This window comes from Ochotona princeps, chromosome 10 (assembly GCF_030435755.1).
Source record: "Ochotona princeps isolate mOchPri1 chromosome 10, mOchPri1.hap1, whole genome shotgun sequence".
In the NCBI taxonomy this organism is placed as follows: Eukaryota; Metazoa; Chordata; class Mammalia; order Lagomorpha; family Ochotonidae; genus Ochotona; species Ochotona princeps.
The window spans coordinates 49,061,804-49,080,563 of record NC_080841.1 but is presented as its reverse complement, the minus strand read 5'-3'; the positions used below and the strand labels follow the sequence as shown (position 1 = coordinate 49,080,563).

The 18,760-nt window shown below is 37.7% G+C and overlaps 1 protein-coding gene across 2 annotated transcripts in view; it reads left to right on the top strand.

The window, feature by feature from the left end:
- Positions 1-18,760, top strand: part of PLD5 (phospholipase D family member 5) — a 329,341-nt gene that overhangs the window by 175,647 nt on the left and 134,934 nt on the right. Inside the window, exon 3 of one of the 2 annotated variants that reach the window (XM_004578502.3) lies at positions 12,748-12,916. In XM_004578502.3, coding sequence (XP_004578559.1) covers positions 12,748-12,916 — 169 coding nt within the window. Of the gene's footprint in view, positions 1-12,747; positions 12,917-18,760 lie in introns of those variants that run through there. The other variant, XM_058669398.1, reaches the window with a different exon arrangement.

Sequence of the window (18,760 nt, the reverse complement as noted above, 5' to 3'; positions counted from 1 at the left end):
AGACCCTGGACTATACAGAGGTCTTTGGCTGTAACCCTTATGTTCTCCACCTATTCCTGAGAATGTCAGGGACAAACCTCCTCAAAGGTAGTTCAGATCCTGCTACCAATCCTCATCCTACCCAATCCATTTTGTGTCTTTGATTTATACCACACAAATCTATATCACTCAGCAAAGTCACAAAGTCTGTGAGTTTGGCTATTCAGCAACCAGCTTGACTTTTTCTCCCACTCCTCTCCAACAGCTGTGACTTTCTTGAATCATTTCTGTCCTGACCATCTATACCTGTAGGCTTTGCATTTCAACTCAACTTGATAGCTTGAGAGAGGCCTTTGCTCAACTGTTAATGTGAGCAAGCAGTCCTCCTATTTGGGCCCAATGCTTGATCCTGTTTGTTTTTGCTTACGAGTGCCCATGTCCTCCCTTATAGAACAAAACCCTACAACAGCAGGTGCTCTGCCTGGCTGCATCTCGCTCATCACAGATTTTGCTCTCCAACAATATCAGTTTAATGGAGAATGAAAAAGTAATCCAAAATCATTGGAGAAGTGATTGAAGCATGATTGTGTCTTTTTGTGATACATAAATAAATAAAAAATGAAAACCTGGCAGAGGATGAATCTTAACAAAAAACGATGCTGCTAGTGAATCAAGAATATTTTGTCAGAAATCATGCGCTGAGCTGTTTGTGGGCCTAATTCAGTGAACATTTGTTGAGAATTTAGGGTCAGATTAGGGCCAAATCTAGAGTTGTGCCATATACATAACCTCTGAAAAGTCTGTTACAATCTGTAGCATTTTTTCTAGCTGTGTGTCCTACTGGTAGCCTAGCTCTCCTTACCTCCAAAGCTTAGAATCAAACCTATATCTCAGGGTTGCTTGTTGAAGATGACATGTAATTTATGAAAGTATGTTTACATTGCAGTCGTGAAGAATAATCATTACAATTACTCTATTGCTGTACTCCACAAAAAGAAATAAACTATTATTGTCCTTAATGTGATTAATATACTTCCAGGCCTAGAATTAGTGAGGCTTTCACGTACCTCCGTCTAGATTAGTAGCAACAGGCTCTGCTACAGTCAGTTCACACTGACCATTTCGTTTTCTGTCGTTGTTGTCTTCGCAAGTCACTTTAAAAGTTAATAAAAATGAAGTACCTGGTGCTGCCATTTATGAAAGCATTCAAATTTTGAAAGAATAAATAAAAAAAGACATAGGATACAGTTACAGGAATCTTTTCACTGGCCATGTTTGCAACAATTTGACATCGTAGTAAGTAATGACAATAATAGATTATAACACTTCAAATTAGAAAACAGTAATCAAAGGGCGCATGCTAATAAAACAAAATTTTAAGAAACTGTAAATAAAGAGAAGCATCTTTTTTCTTATATTTATAGCAGCTTGCCAGCTAGAAAATAAAGACTAATTTGAAATATTGTTAAAATAAATTCAGTTAAGACCCAAATAGATACTAAATGACTGGGTGTTACACTGGGGAACAATGTTATTAATACCTTGTAAAGATGCCTCTTGATCAGTTGCTTATTATAATGAGAAAAAATGATTATATTTAATGAGATGAATTTGTTTAATGAAAAACATGTTTAATGGAAAAATCTGGCAGACATCTGCTTAACCAACACTGGAACTGATAACACTCAAAGGCAAACTATATCATGTGCTTCTTGATGGTATGCATATCGAAGAACATATGTACCTGTGTAGTCTTCCTGCCAACAATATTTAATCCATATCTAATCAGGAGTTAAAGAAATCTAAATCTGACAATCTTTATCAAAAAGAATTTTCCTAGGATACTGTAAAATATCAACCTCTAGGAAAAATGTGGTCCAGGGGAGTCTTATAGACTAGAGAAGATTGAAACATGACAACTAAATCCCATGAGCAAACGTTAATTTAATCTTCAATTCACCAAGTGATTGAAGAAATTTTAACTTTGAATAATAGCACCATGATAGTGACAAATTGCTTGTGTGTGTATGTACACACTGTCACAATTTCATTCTTGCATAAATATATTCAGTATGTTTTTCTGGAGACTTCTGAGAAGTTTTCCAAAAGAAAATTATTGGATTAAATTTCTAATTATTTCCATCTCTAACTACAGTTATGCATATCTCAGGTGAATAATTAGGATACTGCTGGGTGGTAGCGCAGCCAAGCGGTCTAAGGCGCTAGATTAAGGATACTGTTGGCTCATCCATCACATGTTGCCTGTATCATTTTTCACAACTGTATGCATCCTCATTCAGAGTCTCAGAAAAAAATAATGAAATCTTCATTTCAGTTGAATTGAAGCCAATGCAGTATGTCTACATCCCCTCTTTCCATGTCCAGAAGAAGTTAGTAAATCTGCCACACAGGTAGCAAGTCATCAACTTCAATATCGGAGATTGCCATTGTCTCCTAGGGAAGGTTAACTTTTGTGTTGCCTGCCTGGATTTTACGTGTAACAAGATGCCCACAGTGCGGGTATATGAAAAATGATCACTGGGCTCTGGGTGTAAATCTAACTGTGCTGATGATGTGGAGCCATCTGTCCACCTGCCAAGCCCCTCTGCAGATGGAGTGCTAGTAACTGATCCATTGCATTGGATGATGAAAGAAAGCTGATGCTCCCTTTGAAAATGTCATGGAGGTTCCAGTTCCTGAGAGTCCTTTTAGTCAGTGTATGTAGAATCATTTTAGGAACTATTCATTTTGAAATATTGAGAAAATTGGTTTAATTTTAAGTTTTCAAACTGTGAGTCACTTTACAAAAAGAGCATCTGCCTTTTAGTTACTGCTTAATTATAAAGGAGTTACACAGCAAGCACTTCGTATGAATCCTGATCTTTGTAATAACCTCTCTTCTCTTTAGAAATGGAAGCAGGTTTATGGAGGTTAGTGATCTGTTGAAGGTCACAGAGCTTCCAGCTGTTCTTGCATACCTTTTCCTCTTAAACATTTCTGTACAGTGTTGGCAAAATCAAGTGTCAAAATGTATCTTGTGGAGTCTTGTGTTGACAAAACCACAGGCGCACACAGAAAGCATTCTAAAGCCAGCAAATGCATGGATCTCATTTTTTTTTTTCATAGTTCGTTAAAGGGGACTGTAGCTATTTCTTTGAAAAGGAGCAATTTTGTTCTGGTATTAAAAGAGACATATTTATGACCACACCTAGGTTTGGAAAATAAATACTATTAATAACAATACTTAGAATTCTACCTTATAAATCCCTTAATAATATAAAGCACTGTAAAAAATATTTACTGTATCTAAGATCCCTGGATTCATAACTCAAATCGTTTGTGATTTATCTTGTACTGTGAAAAGAGGCATAGGGAGATTTTTGCTGTACCATGTCCCTGTGTATTCAGCTTTTCCCCTTGGTACTAGGTGTCAGAAATAGTGCTACAGCCCCTGGGCAGAGTTCTCTCAGAGATGGTTAGCAGGCATTTTAGGGATTTGCTCAAAGATGAATTTTGAGAAGGTCTGGGTACCTCTTTCTTTCTTAGCTTGAAATGTGGTTCAGCGAGGCCTGTGATGGCATGCAAATGAGTTCTGCAGGCATGCTAATTACATTGGCCCCCAGAGAGTAACCAGCTGGTGGTTGTTAAAGGACATAAAATGATAGGACACACAAAAAAAGTCTTTTCAATGCTGATTTCTAGAGCTCTTTTCTAGTAGGGCTTAGGAAACAAGCCCTGGGCCCCTCGGGAGCAGTGTGGATATCTGGGCGGAATGAGAAAGAGTGAAGAGGCAAGCAGGCAGTGCTCTGGGAACCCCACCCTGGAATTCCTTAACAAAAACAAAACTCAAGCCTTTAGTATTGGCTCTATCTCTATGTTTCATGTAAAACCAGGACTTATTTTGCTATGTAATAAAAAGCCAAATAATAGCAATAAACATTTTTTCTTCCTTAGTTTCTAGGAAATTTGATTCTCCTTTTTATTATCTCTAGCACTGTGCTGTTTTATTTTCATGACCCATTTTGATGTACTTATCAGAAATGATTAGACCTTTCCCAGATTTAGCTTTGACTGAATTCCCTTGATAATTTTATTCATGTCTTCTGTTTCAATCACAGAAGAAACAGAAAACCTTCTAAGAAAATGTATCAAATAGCAAGCAGAAATACATGTTTTGTTGTCCGTCTATTGAGAACTTAACTCTTCTCACACCGTGGACCCTCTGACAGTGTAAAGAAGCCAGCAGATCCTTCTCTGAATAACTTTTAATGTGTAACCTACCATGGAAAAAAAAATAAAAGAAATAATGTTTAAATTATCCAACTATTAAAACAACAAATTAACAATGTGGTAATCTAGTTTGTGCTGTGTTTATGATATAGTAAGATCTGTTCACTGCTACAGTTTCAAAGTAGTGGTGAAGTATTTCTGAAATAGGAAATTCTTACTGGAGGCAGAAACTGATAAGGGCTGCTCTCATCCCTGTAGTTTGTGGCCTGTTTTCATCACTGAAGGTAACGATAACTTTTTGGTAGCTTTTAGAAATCCAAATTCATGAGCATCATGGATTCTTTTAGTTGACCTGAGTTTAAGAACATCTAAAGGTTTCCAAAGCAGAGTCATGTAACATTGCCTTGAGCTGCTGTCTGCATGGACTACACCTCATACAACCATGAGTCTTACCAGCTTCATTTGCAGTCCATCTCCCTGCTATGTGTTATGGTGCCAGAGAGAGCAGTGAAAGATGGCTGTCATGTTTGGACCCTGTACCCACGTGGGACCTGGGTAGAGTCCCTGACTTCTGTCAAGCCCAGTCCAAGCCTTTGAAGCCGTTGGCATAAAAGGTCTCTCTTGCTGTCTCTCTCTCTCTTTTCCTCTCTCCTTCCCTCCCTCCCTCTCTCCCTCTCTTCCTCCCACTCTCCTCTCTTCAACTCTGCCTTTTAAATAAATAAATCATTTAAGAAAGACTTTGAAAAATATGAATAATCCAGACTTATTGATATACCTAATGAAACCTAACAGAGACAAAAAAAAAGGTGTACTAGAGACCAGCTATAATTACAGAGCAGTTTTTTTGGAGAGTAACTCATTTATTTACTTCATTTTTATGTTTTAAAGGTTTTTTTGTATTTTACTTTTTCTTTAGCTTTTTTCAGATTCTATGTGATTTGTAGTTACACAACTATCCTGTACAAAATCATTACATAGGTTTGGTTTATCTTGACTTCTTCAGACGCCGGTTGTCTTTATCAAAGTCTTTTATATTGAAGTAAAATTAAAACCAATCAAATATTTGCTGAAAGTTGCTGGATTTTAATTTGATTCAATTTTATTGGGGATTCTACTTTTGTTTGTGGAATTGTTTTAAAATACATTCATTTTGTTGGAAAACCCTAATTGCTGATTATCTTGGATCATTTATTCATGCTTGTGTAGCTTCTATTAGCATGCATAATAACGCTTTAAATGTGGATGGAATTAAATATCTAGCTTCACTCCCTGTTGCTGTTAAAGATTGCCAAGTAGATAAAATGTTCTGCTGTGGTGATGGCTCCACCTGCTCTGCCTTGGCTTTGTAGACTAATGCTTTCACCTCACCTCTGTTTCTGCTTCTCCAATGGTCCCTGCTGTTTGTACTTATCTGTTTAGAGCTTTGCGATCATAAACATTTGGATATTTCTTTCACATTAAAATTTGGGCCAGCTTTCTCTTCCTCTCTCTTTCCTTACTAATTTTAAATCCCCAATTTACACTGCATCCCATGTTCCTTTGCCAGGTAGAAGGGTCTCCATCTCTCACCACCCACTTCCCTGTTGTCAATGCTTTCATGAAACTTAACAGACCTTCTCTGGGCATTTACCTTGTTAAGCACTGTAATATAATCATGAGTCAACAGAGCAAGCAACCGCCTTCACATACCCTGTAATCTGCTTTATAAAAACTGTTTATGCAAAGTAAAAAAACTTCATGTGCTTCACTGTACATGTTTAGGAACATAGTGATACATCACCCTTTCCTCCATCATGCCTGCATTTCCTACCCATACTCCCTCCTTCTTCCCTTTTCTTCTTTCTCTCTCTCTTTCCTTCCTTCCTTTCTTTTCTTTTCTTCCTTCCTTCCTTCCTTCTTTCCTTCTTTCCTTCCTTCCTTCCTCCTTCCACAAAGATATGCTTTCAGTGCACTTCACAAGCACAGGCTTACCTCTCCATTAAGTAGGTAATTCAACAAATAAATAGGAAAAAATGCTCCTCAAGAGTATAGCCAAAGGCTATAAATGATGCATGGATCTCAAAATTTCAGTTTCACTCATGTAAAATGCATTTTTCAACTCTGTATTAGTTATCTCATAACAGCGAAAACAAATAAAATTGTCTTTTGGGGACTGGTTTATTTCACTAAGCATACAGATTTCTAGTCACATCCATTTTGTTGCAAAAGACAGGATTCTGTTCTTTTTATGGCTCAGTAGTAATCCGTAGTGTGTATATATACTCCATTTTTTTTTATCCAGTCATCCAGTGCTGGGCATCTGGACTGATTCCATATTTGCCCTTATGAAAATTAAACTGCTATATACATGGAAATGCAGATAACTCATGCTGATTTATTTGGGTAAATTGCTGGGAATGGGATGTCTGGATCCTACGGTGAACCTATTTTCGGATTACTGAGAAATCTTCATACATCCCTCTGTAATGGTAGTACTAGTTAGCATTCCCAATCAGTAGTAGATTAGGGTATCTTTTCCCCCATATCCTTGCCAGTATATATTGTTTTATCCTTTCTGTAAGATAGTGTTTCTAACTGGCAGAGGTGAAAACTCATTGTTGTTTTTACTTGGGTTTCCCTGATCTTACTGATCCTGAATGTTTTTTCATGTGTCTGTTGCTCATTTGAATTTCATCCTTTGAAAAATGCCTATTGTTGTCCTTTGCCCATTTCTTTAGCTAGATTGTTTGTTTTCCTGTTCTTGAGTTTCTAGAGCTCTTTATAGTTGTGGGTTTTAATCTTCTGTCCATTGTATAGTTTGTGGATATTTTCTGCTATTCTGTCAGTGAACTGTCTCTTTCCAGGGGCTTATTTTAGCTTATTTGTCAAAACTTAGTTAGTTGTAGTTGCACAGGTTGATGTACTTGGTTTCCATTCTGTTCCGTTGGTCTACATGTATTTTTGTACCAGTACCAGGCAGTTTTGATTATTATTAACCAATTGTAAGTCCTGAAATATCAAATTATGGTGTCCCTTGCTTTGTTCTTTTTTTAGATAATTTTGGCTATTCAAGAGTTCTTATATTTCCATATGAATTTTTGCATCTTTTTCTAGATCTGAGAATATTGTTGAAATTTTCATTGGAATCCCATTGAATTTGTCAGCTGATTTCGGTAATATGGACATTTTGATGTTATTAATTCTTCCAATCTGTTGACATAACAAAAATTTTTTTTTGGTTTTTCACTTCTTTAATGTTTATAGTTTGCATTATATAGAGATTTTTCACATTCTTGGTTAGGTGTAATCTGAGGTATTTAAATGCTTGTAGCTTTTTAAAATGATACTGATCTTATTTCTCAGCTATGTTTTTATATACAAAAGTTATTGATTTTTTTCATGTTGTTGTTTTAAACTGCAACTTCACCAAACATCTGATTTTGTGTTAGTGGAGTCTTTTGGTTCCAATGTATATACATATTTGGTCATATATATATGATTGTGCCATGAGCAAACAGGAGTAATTTTGACTTCTTCCTTTCCAATTGGTATCCTTTTGATTTTTTTTTTCTTGCCTAATGACTCTAACTAAAATGTCTATGATTATTTTTACTAACAGTGGTGAAAGTAGGCATCTTTGGTTCTAGATCTCAATGGAAATGCTTCCATCTTTTCTCAATTCAATATGATGCTTCCTGCGAATTTGTTATATACCGCCTTTATTGTGTTAAGGAATGTTTCTTCTATACCCAGGTTTTTTTTAAGTATTTTTTCATCTTGAAAGGGTGTTCTATCTTATCAGTTTTCTCTGCATCTATTAACACAATCATGTTTGTGCTTCAGCATGTTAATATGATTACGTACTTTGAACTGCCCTGCTACCAATGATAAATCCCTCTTGACCTGGGTGATTGTTTCTGTTGTACTTTGGGTTCAATTAGTTTGTATTCATGAGGATGTTTGTATCTATTTTCATCAGGGATTTTACTCTACAGTTCTCTTTCACTTTTTCTGGCTTTGTAATAAAGGCTGATCTCGTAGAAGAAGTTTATGAGAATCCTCTCTCAGTTATTTTGGATATTTTGAGAAGAATTGGAGTTAGTTCCCCTTAATAAGTCCAGTAGAATTCATCAGTGAATTACCTGGTTATGGGTTTTTCTTTGTTGGGACGATTTTTATTACTGATTGAATTGCCATCCTGGTGATTGGCCTACTTAGGTTTTCTGTGTCATCATGACTCAATTTTGGTAAATCTCATGTTTCTAAAAATCTGTTTCTTTTTGACTTTCTAATTTGCTGGACTATAGCTTTTTGTAGTTATTCCAGATGATTCTTTGTATTTCTGTGATGTCCTTAGTAACATCTTTGATTTTATTCATTTTGCTCTTTACCCTCTGTTTTTGCTTAGTTGGCCCAGTGGTAATAACAAAAAAGTTAATTTCACTGTTCTTTTGTATATTTTTTTTATGGTCTCTTTTGTTTACTCTCTAATTTGTTTTCTAATTTTGGGTTTGTATGTTTTTTCTACAGCGTTACAATGCATTCTTAGGTCACTTCCCAGTTGTTTGATGTAGGCACTAATTGCTGTAACTTCAACATTTTTAAATTGTTGTGATTTGCTTTATGGCCTCTATATGATCTAGAGGAAGTGCAATGGCCTGCTGAAAGAAAGTGTGTGTTCTGTTGCTATATGATGAAGGGTCCTGTGTCTACCAAATTAAGTCTGTTTGGTCTGTATTATAGATTAGCTCAGTTATTTCTTTGTTGATTATTTTGGTCTGGTGGAACTGTCAATTGATAAATGTAGGATTTGAAGTCTCCCATTAGTATTTAATTAGAATCCATGTCTCCCTTTAGATCCATTAGCATCTGTTTTGAATACCCAGTCACCCTGGTATTGGGAATACACAGATTGCCCAGAGCACATCTTCCAGTTACAATGATCCCTTATCACTACACAGCAACCTTCTATTTCTGTTTTGGCAGTTTTCATGTTAATGTACCTTTTCTCTTATACCAAGATGGCTACCCCTACTCATTTTTGCTTTCTTTTAGTACAGAATCTTTTTCTGTTCTTACACTTTCAGTGTATGTGTCTGTTGGTGAGGTGTGTCTTTTGCAAGCATCAAATAGATGGATCCTATTATTTTAATCCATTCTGTCACTTTATATCTCATTTTCGAATTTTAAAATTGAATACCTAACATTCAAGGTTATTATTGATAAGTAATGGCTTCGCCCTGTTGTTTTCCATATATATTCCTGTTATTTGCGTTGGATTTCCTTTGAAATTTTGCTAAGAGGTTCTCTGCCTTCACATTCTCTCACATTGATGACTGTCATTCTCTGTTTCTGTGTGCAACACATTGAACATCATGTAAAGGACTTGATGAGTAGTGACAGCTTTTTTCAATTTCTGCTTACTTTGGGACGTCTTTATTTCACCTTCATGTATAAATAAGAGCTTGGCTGGGTTGCCTTTTCTTTCTGCTCCTTTTTTTAATCTGGTAGGATTTGAACTGTGTCTGCTGATTTTCTTCTAGCCTGTAAGGGTGCTGATGAGAGATCAACCATGAGTGCCAGTTGGAGACTCTTTGAAGGTACTACTCGCATTTCTCTCTTGTGCATTTTAGAATGTGTTCTTTAGATTTTACTGTGGAAAGTTTGATTCTTTTGTGGTGAGGATCTTTTCTAGTCACGTCTATTAGGAGTTCTGAGTGCTTCTTGTACCTGAATAATATCCCCTTTCTTTCTCCATATTATCAGTTTTTTCAGTTATTATTTCACTTCATATATCATCTAATCCATTCTCTCTTTCCACACCTCCAGGCATTCCTAAGATATGCATGATAGATTGTTGATAATATTCAGTGCATCTTAGATACTGCTTTTGGTTTTTCCAATTATTTCTTCTTTTTCTTCTTCCTTTTACTCTTTTTTGACTAAGTTATATTTGAAGATTTGTCTTCTAGAATGGATAGTCTATATTTTGCTTTGTCAAGTGTAGTAGGGCTTTCCACTGTACTTTTTACTTGTCATTTTATATTCTTCATTTCTAATATTTCAGTTAGTTCTCTTTATGCATGTCATGTGTGAATTTTTTTAAGATTTATTTATTTTTATTACAAAGTCAGATATACAGAGAGGAGGAGAGGCAGAGAGGAAGATCTTCTGTCCGATGATTCACTCCCCAAGAGACCACAACGGCCGGTGCTGCGCCGATCCAGGCCCAGAGCCAGGAACTTCCTCCAGGTCTCCCACTCAGGTACAGGGTTCCAAGGCTTTGGTCTGTCCTCTACTGCTCTCCCAGGCCACAAGCAGGGTGTTGGATGGAAAGTAGGGCTGCCAGGACTAGAACTGGCACCCAAATGGGATCCCGGCACGTTCAAGGGGAAGACTTTAGCCGCTAGGCCACTGTGCCGGGCCCAAGTGAATTTTGTTAATTCATGCATTTTCTTCTCATTGTTTTTAAGTAATCTTTTGATCATCTCATATTTTTAATTCCTTCTCAGGCTTTTCATCAATCTATAGATTCTAATATTGAAATGCCATGTTCTTGGTGAGAATCATATTGTCTCCCTTGTTCATGTTTCTCAAGGTTATACATTTATTTTTAGTCATTTGTGGAACCACTTGTTGGTTTTTTCTTCTGTTGGCTTTTATCTTTGAAATATGGAAGGTCTTTTCCTTCAGTGGGGATTCAAAGGTATGTGCTAGGTTTGGCCAGGAAGCTATGTTTAGTGCTGAGGTGTGTTGCAAACACCAAGGTAACAACTACACTGGGGGTGATAGATCTCTTCTGATGTCAGCAGGTGGGAGGGAATGACCTCATCCCTTAGTGTGATCACTGCTCATCGCCTCCCTGTCAAGGTGACCAAGTTTAAGGAGAGTCATGAGCAGATCCTGCCAATCTATGACTTTTATTGGAGAGTTTAGGCCATTTATAGTCAAGGATATTATTGATAAGTAACACACTCCACCCACGCATCCACAAGAACCAGACAATAATCTATGCAGTTCTGCATATGAGCAGAGAGCACTTTGCAGTGACCCAATGCATGTCCTTAGGGAGCTCTGAGCTTCTGAAACTGCACACAGTGATTGCCCAGAGTCCTAGCTACACTCCAAATGTTGTATCACAGTCACAGAATCCCCACTGTTACGGCTAACGAAGCTTCCATAGTCATAGAAAGCAGGAGATCCACTCTGAGTTCCATGAGGCCATTCCATCCAGAAAGTTGAGGCATTCTGAGAGCCACTGCCTGTTGCTGTCCAGCTAAGCAGTTTGAGTAAAGGTGCCTGTAATACAAAGCAGAGGTGAGCACCTGCCAGGCTTAAGTGAGTGCCCCATCCCCTCCAACCATCCTGTCCACTCTCCAAGTCATATAGAGCTCTGCTTGTCCTATTTTTAGAAGGCATCAGCAGATGTTACAAAAATCTTGTAGATAAGTGAAAGGGAAACCGAATCCCGAAAGTGTGTATGTGTCTCTAGGCCACTTATGGACCATCAGGTACACAAAAGCATTTCCCTAGCAGTATTGTCTTTATTTCTAGGTTGGCTAAAGGAAATAAGTCCACATTTAATAGGCTTTCAGAATAATTTGTTGAGAAGTGCAGAAATTTGTTCTGTACATATTCACTGATCTTGAACTATATATTTGTCCTGAGCATCCAACTGTGAATAAAGCAACCTAGGCTGAAGGAACTTAGTATCTACACAAAAGTTTAGAGATTTTCTACCAAGAATTGCAGAATAACATGCATTTATTCATCTAGAAAAATTATTCCTTTCTTTGTTAAGAAATTGTATATCCCCTAAATCAGACATGAAATAAATGCAGCCTGAGAAGCTGTATGAAGGAAAACCAGTCTCAGTAGACAAGTAGTAGTTAATACATGCAAATGATAAGAAGAAAAATCGATTAAGACAGTGCTAATTATAGTTCATAAACTGATTAAATAAGCTTGAATATAATATGTTATACATAGCTGTGACTGTGATAAAATTCTGCAAAAGGCAGATTTCCTATGTTTCTTCTCAGTATCACTTTACCTTTTTTGGCTGGGAAGCACCCAATAAAGTGTTAAACAATAATCTTCACCTTGATTTAACATCAGTATTTACCTAACATTGTGGGAGAAACTGTAACTAAGGAAAACATAACTGTGGTAATATCTTTGGTGAGAATTACACTGTTGCAGTTATGCAAGAGCAGTTCAAGAAGTACTGCTTCTCACTAGCAGGAGATGTTTGCTTAGGAAGCTCTGAGTACTTTTCCAGGCTTGTTTGGAATTGAACTTTCTAGATATGTACCCTGACCTTCTGAAATAAAAGTACTCCCTATGGAAAAGCAGAATATTAACTCCTGGACTACAGTATATTAGTGCAAGATTCAAGTAAGAGGGCTCTGATGGAAAAATATGAATTAGGAGGGAAGTATATATTCATAAATAGTAAACAATATTTTATTTTATCTCTGTATGCATGCATTAAGAACAATCTATGACTTCAAATTTGACTAGATTTTGTTTGTTTGTTTTTCAAAAATCTTTTCTAAGAATTGCCCTGGTGGAAAATATTCCTGAAGGCCTTAACTATTCAGAAAATGCACCATTTCACTTATCACTATTCCAAGGCTGGATGAATTTACTCAACATGGCCAAAAAATCTGTTGACATAGTATCTTCCCAGTGGGATCTCAACCACACCCACCCATCAGCATGTCAGGTAAGCTGCATCCTCTATATGTGTGATGATGTTACTTATGTACAAGTTACACTCTTCACTGTTCTCGTGTGGCACTCCTGAAGGTCAAGCTCATCCTTTTAAATCTACCAGTAATGCAGGGTTGTTGCATTTGTGTATTTGAGCTGTTGCTAAGTATCTAAGGGTGAGAAGGGGGAGGTCATATTTTATCTTTACCCGCCATAATTTCTCTCTATAATGTTGCTGTGTTACACAAGTTCAGGGTGCTGTTCGCATCATGATTTCTGTCAATGGCATGGCACAGTATCCTGCTTTTTGTTTGTTTGTGGCTTGCAGGTTTAGAGTTCTCATTTTGTAGCTGCTTGCCAAGTTATTCATTTGGCTAATTTGTGTAATAAGTCACATTTACACTGCTGAGTTAAGTCCTTTTAGGTAGTGTAGGTAGGCTTCCAAGAATAGTTATTTTTGATCCTGCCACATTTGGGTAAACAGGAAAAAGAAATTGCTTAGCAGAGAATAGCCTGTAGAAAACTGACTAAATAATATAAATAATTTTTTAATTGAGAGGTCTGTGATACATAAAATGTCATGTAATTTTAAGTTTATTTTTCTTTACATTGGTACAATCGTAACAGTTTGCATTGAGTTATTATAACCAAGTATGTAACCATTAGCCTATGCTGTATAGTCTTATATGGGTTCAAGGTAAACTCAGTTTGTATTTGTGTGTGTGTGTACAAAAACTGTTAGCATTAATTATTACCTCATCAGTACTTAGAAATATTTTATTAAATTGTACTGTTTTAAAATCCGCATTTATCAGAAGTTAAGTAAAAAAGACAAAAACAATAAAGGCTAACGGACTAAAGAAGAATTTAATATATTAATCAATTGTGCTTTATAGTTTTCCTCTTATGTTTAAGAAGGTGTTTTGGTGAATTGTTGCATAATAGCCCCAAATTTTGTGATTTAAAAAATAATAATCACCTCTGACATGATATATCATAGTAAACCTCTTAGATACAGACTTTCATGTCTTCTCCATGTAAAATTCACTTGGCTTATCTAGAAACCAGTTGAATTATATCAGGACTCAAAGACTAGAATTTCTCTGTATCAGGTCTGACTTTGATGAGACTTATCATGTGGGCTTCTCTTGATTCAGAAACATGAGCTACAAAGACTGGTTTCCTGATTCCCAACCCATTAAAATGTGTGACAGTGAGACAAGGATAAGGTAGTTATAAATACTTCTGTTCAAAGATTAGGAAATGAGATATATGTTGGTCAGTGCTCCAAAGAGATTCTTACTGAAGTCGAGCATGTGTCACCTGGTTCTTGTGGCCTGGAAAAGCAGTTGAGGATGGCCTGAAGCCTTGGGAGACCTGGAAGAGGCTCCTGGTTCCTGGCTTTGGATTGGCGCAGCTCTGGCCATTGCGGCCACTTGGGGAGTGAATCAGCAGATGGAAGATCTTCCTGTCTCTCTTCCTGTCTGTATATCTGACTTTCCAATAAAAATAAAATAAATCTTTAAAAAAAACCCAAAGAACTTCTTAGAACAGGCATTTGACCTAGCAGCCCATTGCAAGCGTGGGACATCCACATTCCACATCAGAGTGCCTGGGTTCAAGGTTTGGTTTCATTACCAATTTCAGCCTGGGTTGGATACTCAGCTCCACCTTCCTGCTGGCGCAGGTAGCAATGATAGCTTCAATAACTGAGTCCCTGCCATTCATATAGAGAATCTAGATGAAATTCTAGGATCCCTGCTCAGCACTAGATACTGTGGGCATCTGGGGAGTGAATCAGCAGGTGGGAAGGTTTTCTCTTACATTGTCTTCCCCTTTTTTTTTGTCTCCCTCTCTCGCAGATAAAGGTTTTTTAGGATAAAAAAAAAGCTGAGCTAGGAAAAAATAATCACTCTACAGCCAGAAACATTAATATAGAAAATATTTTAGAAATTATATGCAATAGGAGCTCTTTTGTCTAATTGAGAGGATATTAGGCTCTCTATTTTTCTCTGAATTCTGCTTGTAGGATACATATTTCTTTAGTTCATGTCTTTGTTTTTAATGCCATATTATCTTCTTAATACTTTGATGATCTGCTTGAAAAATCTCTCTAAAAAGATACAGACATTCGCTGAATTGGATTTTTTGTTTGTTTGTTTGATCTTCGGCTTTGGGGCAGGAATAGTGTTGAGAAACAACCATGATTCAGAGACCTTCTTCCAAGACTCCAGAAGACATTTCTTCTACCCTTCTCTCCCCTTCTTTGCAAAGAGATAGAGACAGAGAAGGCTCTTGCTGATACACTTCCCAAATGCCCAGAATGACCTTGGACTGGGACTGAGACCAAAGCCAAAAACCCAGTTCTCCCATATGGGTGGCAGGCATGCAAGTGGTTGAGTCACTCCCTGCTGCCTTCCCATGTCTGCACCAGCAGGCAGCTGGAGTCAAAGGGGGCACCTGGAATTCGACCCAGGCACTCTGATCTGGATTGTAAGAGTTGGAAAAGTCTTAATGTCCCTAAGCAGACTCTCATCACTCAACAGTCTATCCCCAGATTTGTTTAGAATATCAGAATCCTGAGAGGATGAAGTGATAACCACATACCTCAATGCCTGAACTTTCAGAACACTAACTTCATCACATTCTGTTAGCGAAGCACATCGAAGGGTCGGAGTATGTTCAAGAGAGGGCAGAGGATTTTAGGGGCAGCACATGTGTATTCAAGTGATGGGAATTGAGAGCAACTGAATTAAGAGTCAATCTGCACTAGCAGTTTTGATCATAGGAGCAAGAAATGGTTTGAGTTTCCTTTGACCTAGATAAGACCAGTACATACCCAATGAATGGTCCAGAACTGTGACTTAAAGTCCCATGCAGGTACTTAGCCCAGGCCACTGGAATCCCAGCTGTGTTGGCTCAGGTCATTAGTAGCATCCTTCCACTTCATGTGTACAATTTAAGAGCCATGTGTGTCAAACACACAATGGTAAGATTTGCATGTATGCTTGGACTTGCTACCCTGATTATCTCTCCTGTGTTATGCTGTATCTCAGAAATGCTGATTTCTTTTTTAAATCCAGATTTTTTTTTTTGCTAGGTGGCTTTAATGGAGTGTTGGTAGGAACTGGTAGATGAATTCATCTACACGATGTGCAGAGTTTTCATAGGCCAAGGCTGAGGCCTGGATGAGAAGAGTGCTTAGAAGTCTAGCTAGAGTTTGTTTAAAGAGAAGCTCTATCCAATGTGTGACTAAGAATAAATTAAGGTGGATGTTGCTGATATAGAAAGTTGCTATTGCTTAGAAGATCAGTTAACTCATATCACTGTGACAGCTGGCTTGTTGCTAACAAATGGAATTTTTCAACCTATTGCCAATAGCTAGGCTATAGTTGAATACTTAGAAAGATTGCAGTTTGAACTAATGTCTTCCAGTAGGGTCCTAACAAATTCCCGCCTCTCAATTCCCAGTCTCTACCTGTTGTTCCTCTAACAGTATGAAACACAATTATAGTTTCAAAGCCATACTTTTTCTGCGGTTTTTAGCCTGATCCCACCTTGCTTCTTCATAAGGCAAAGATCTACACTTGTAACAATAAAAGATTCAGAGGCTTTGTCTGCTTTGGCAATTAAGTGGTTCAGGGGCACTGTGAGACTGATTTCTGTGAACATTTCTTTCTATACCTGTCTGTGCATGAACATGATGGGGAATAGGGAACAACAGAAAAAGGCTAAGCTGAGAACAGTGTTTGGGATGGTGGGGCTTTGGTTAGTGATGGTCATTTCCAATCTCACCCAGATGCTGGCTGGTCACCTCATTCACTGTTCTGTTGGTGGTCAAGTGACTGATCCTGCACAATAAGATACAATTGGTCCTTCCAGCCAAGGACCAGGCCTGGACAGTGGTCTCTGAGGATGAAGCAGGTTGATTGTGTTTGAGTATCTGATTTGGTGTGTTTCACCCTTCCCCATCCTCCTCCTTCAGCACACAGAGCACTGTACACAGTAGAGCTTAGCGTGCAAAGGCCTAGGAGGACTTATCTAAATATCATGTCTCTTGGGCACTTACAGATTATTCTCACTGTTTTATTTTTAAAAGATTTTTTTTTATTTGGCAGATTTACAGATACAGAGGTGAAAGAATCTTCCAACCACTGGTTCACTTCCCAAATAACCAAAATGGTTGGAGCTGAACTGATCCAAAGCTAGGAGACAGGAGCTTCCTCTGGGTTTCCCATCTGGATGCAGAGTCTCAAGGACTTGGGCCATCCTCTGTTGCATTTTCTGGCTATAAGCAGAGAGCTGGATCAGTTATGGAGAAGCCAGGACACACACCTGGTGCCCACAGAGAATACTGGCACTATTGATAGAGAATTAGCAAGCTACACCACTGTACCAGCTCTGTAAAGTTTATTTTTTTAAGTTGTTTTCTCTTTTTTTCTCAACCTCACTGTGGATGTGGGATGTGGGGCAAGAGACAGATTATTAACAATGATCAGGAATGAATGGAAAACAAAACAAAAAAATGTCCTGGCTGCCAGCCTTTCTCTTTATAAGCAGTTCAAGGACTCCCTACATCTAGCTCTCTTCAGCTCCCCCAAGTTTTACCTACTTGAAGAAAAAAGGTACTGACTGAAAACTCAATTTGATTTAAAAATTTGTCTGATGGAATGGAAAAGAAAATTCAAGATTCTACCTTGCATTTCAGACTTTGCACAGCCAGTCTTTTGTTGCTGTGTGCATGTTTTTGTTTCATGTTTGGAAGAGTATTTTGAAAGGTACAGTGACAGGGAGGGAGGGAGGAAAGAAAAGAAAGGAAAAGAAAGGAAAGGAAAGGAAAGGAAAGGAGGAAAGAAAGGAAGAAAGGAAGAAAGGAAGAAAAGAAAGGAAGAAAGAAAGAAAGGAAGAAAGGAAGAAAGGAAGAAAGGAAGAAAGAAAGAAAGAAAGAAAGAAAGAAAGAAAGAGGAAGGAAAAAAGAAAAGGAGAGAGGGGGATGAGAGAAACAGGTGGGCCAAAAAGTCTTTCGTCTGCTGATTCATTCTCCAAATAGCCAGGGCTGGCTAGGCTGCTGCCAAGAGCCAGAAGTGCCGTCTGGGTCTCCCAATTGTGTGCGAGCCCTAAGTACTGCAGTCATCATCTACTGCATGAGAACAGGAAGCTGGATTAGAAGTTGAGTAGTCTGAACTCAAACTAGAACTTCCATATGGGAAGCCAGTCATGCAAACAGAAGCTTAGCCCATGTGCCCAAAATCCCCACCCCTCTTTTATTTTTTTTTATTTTAATTTTACGACACAGTTTAATAGGTATTGGGGTTTCCTTCTTCCTCTCCCCTCCTCTCCTTGTTCTTTTCTGTCTTTTATCAGGATCTTACCAAGAATGGAAATAGTCGCTGTATGGCTTAATGCAAACATAAACTCACAAAATGCCAGAATAGTCTATGCCATAATTGTTCAAATAAACCTAAATTGTGTTTTCCTGAAGTCATTTTGTACCAAATACTGTCGTTGACAAATATGTATGACAACAAAACTTGGCTGAGATTCACAGTTTATTCTCATGTTTTTAAGGACAGTACTTTTCTATTTGGGAGAGAGGAGTAAACGTGACATTTAATTCTAAACCAATAGTGCCTGAAAAGTCTTAGATAAAACTCTAAAAGGCACATAGATAGCAGGAAATATAATCAAAAAACAGCCCATGTGTTTAACACAGCAGTGAAGAAAACATATCAAGAAATATGTAGTCAGTGAAGGGAAGGCTGAAGTTATAGGACCCACAGTATTAATGTCTGGTCTGGGTGCACAACAGTTTTATAAAAATGACAGATGTTTAAAACAAGGATGCTGAATGCCTGCT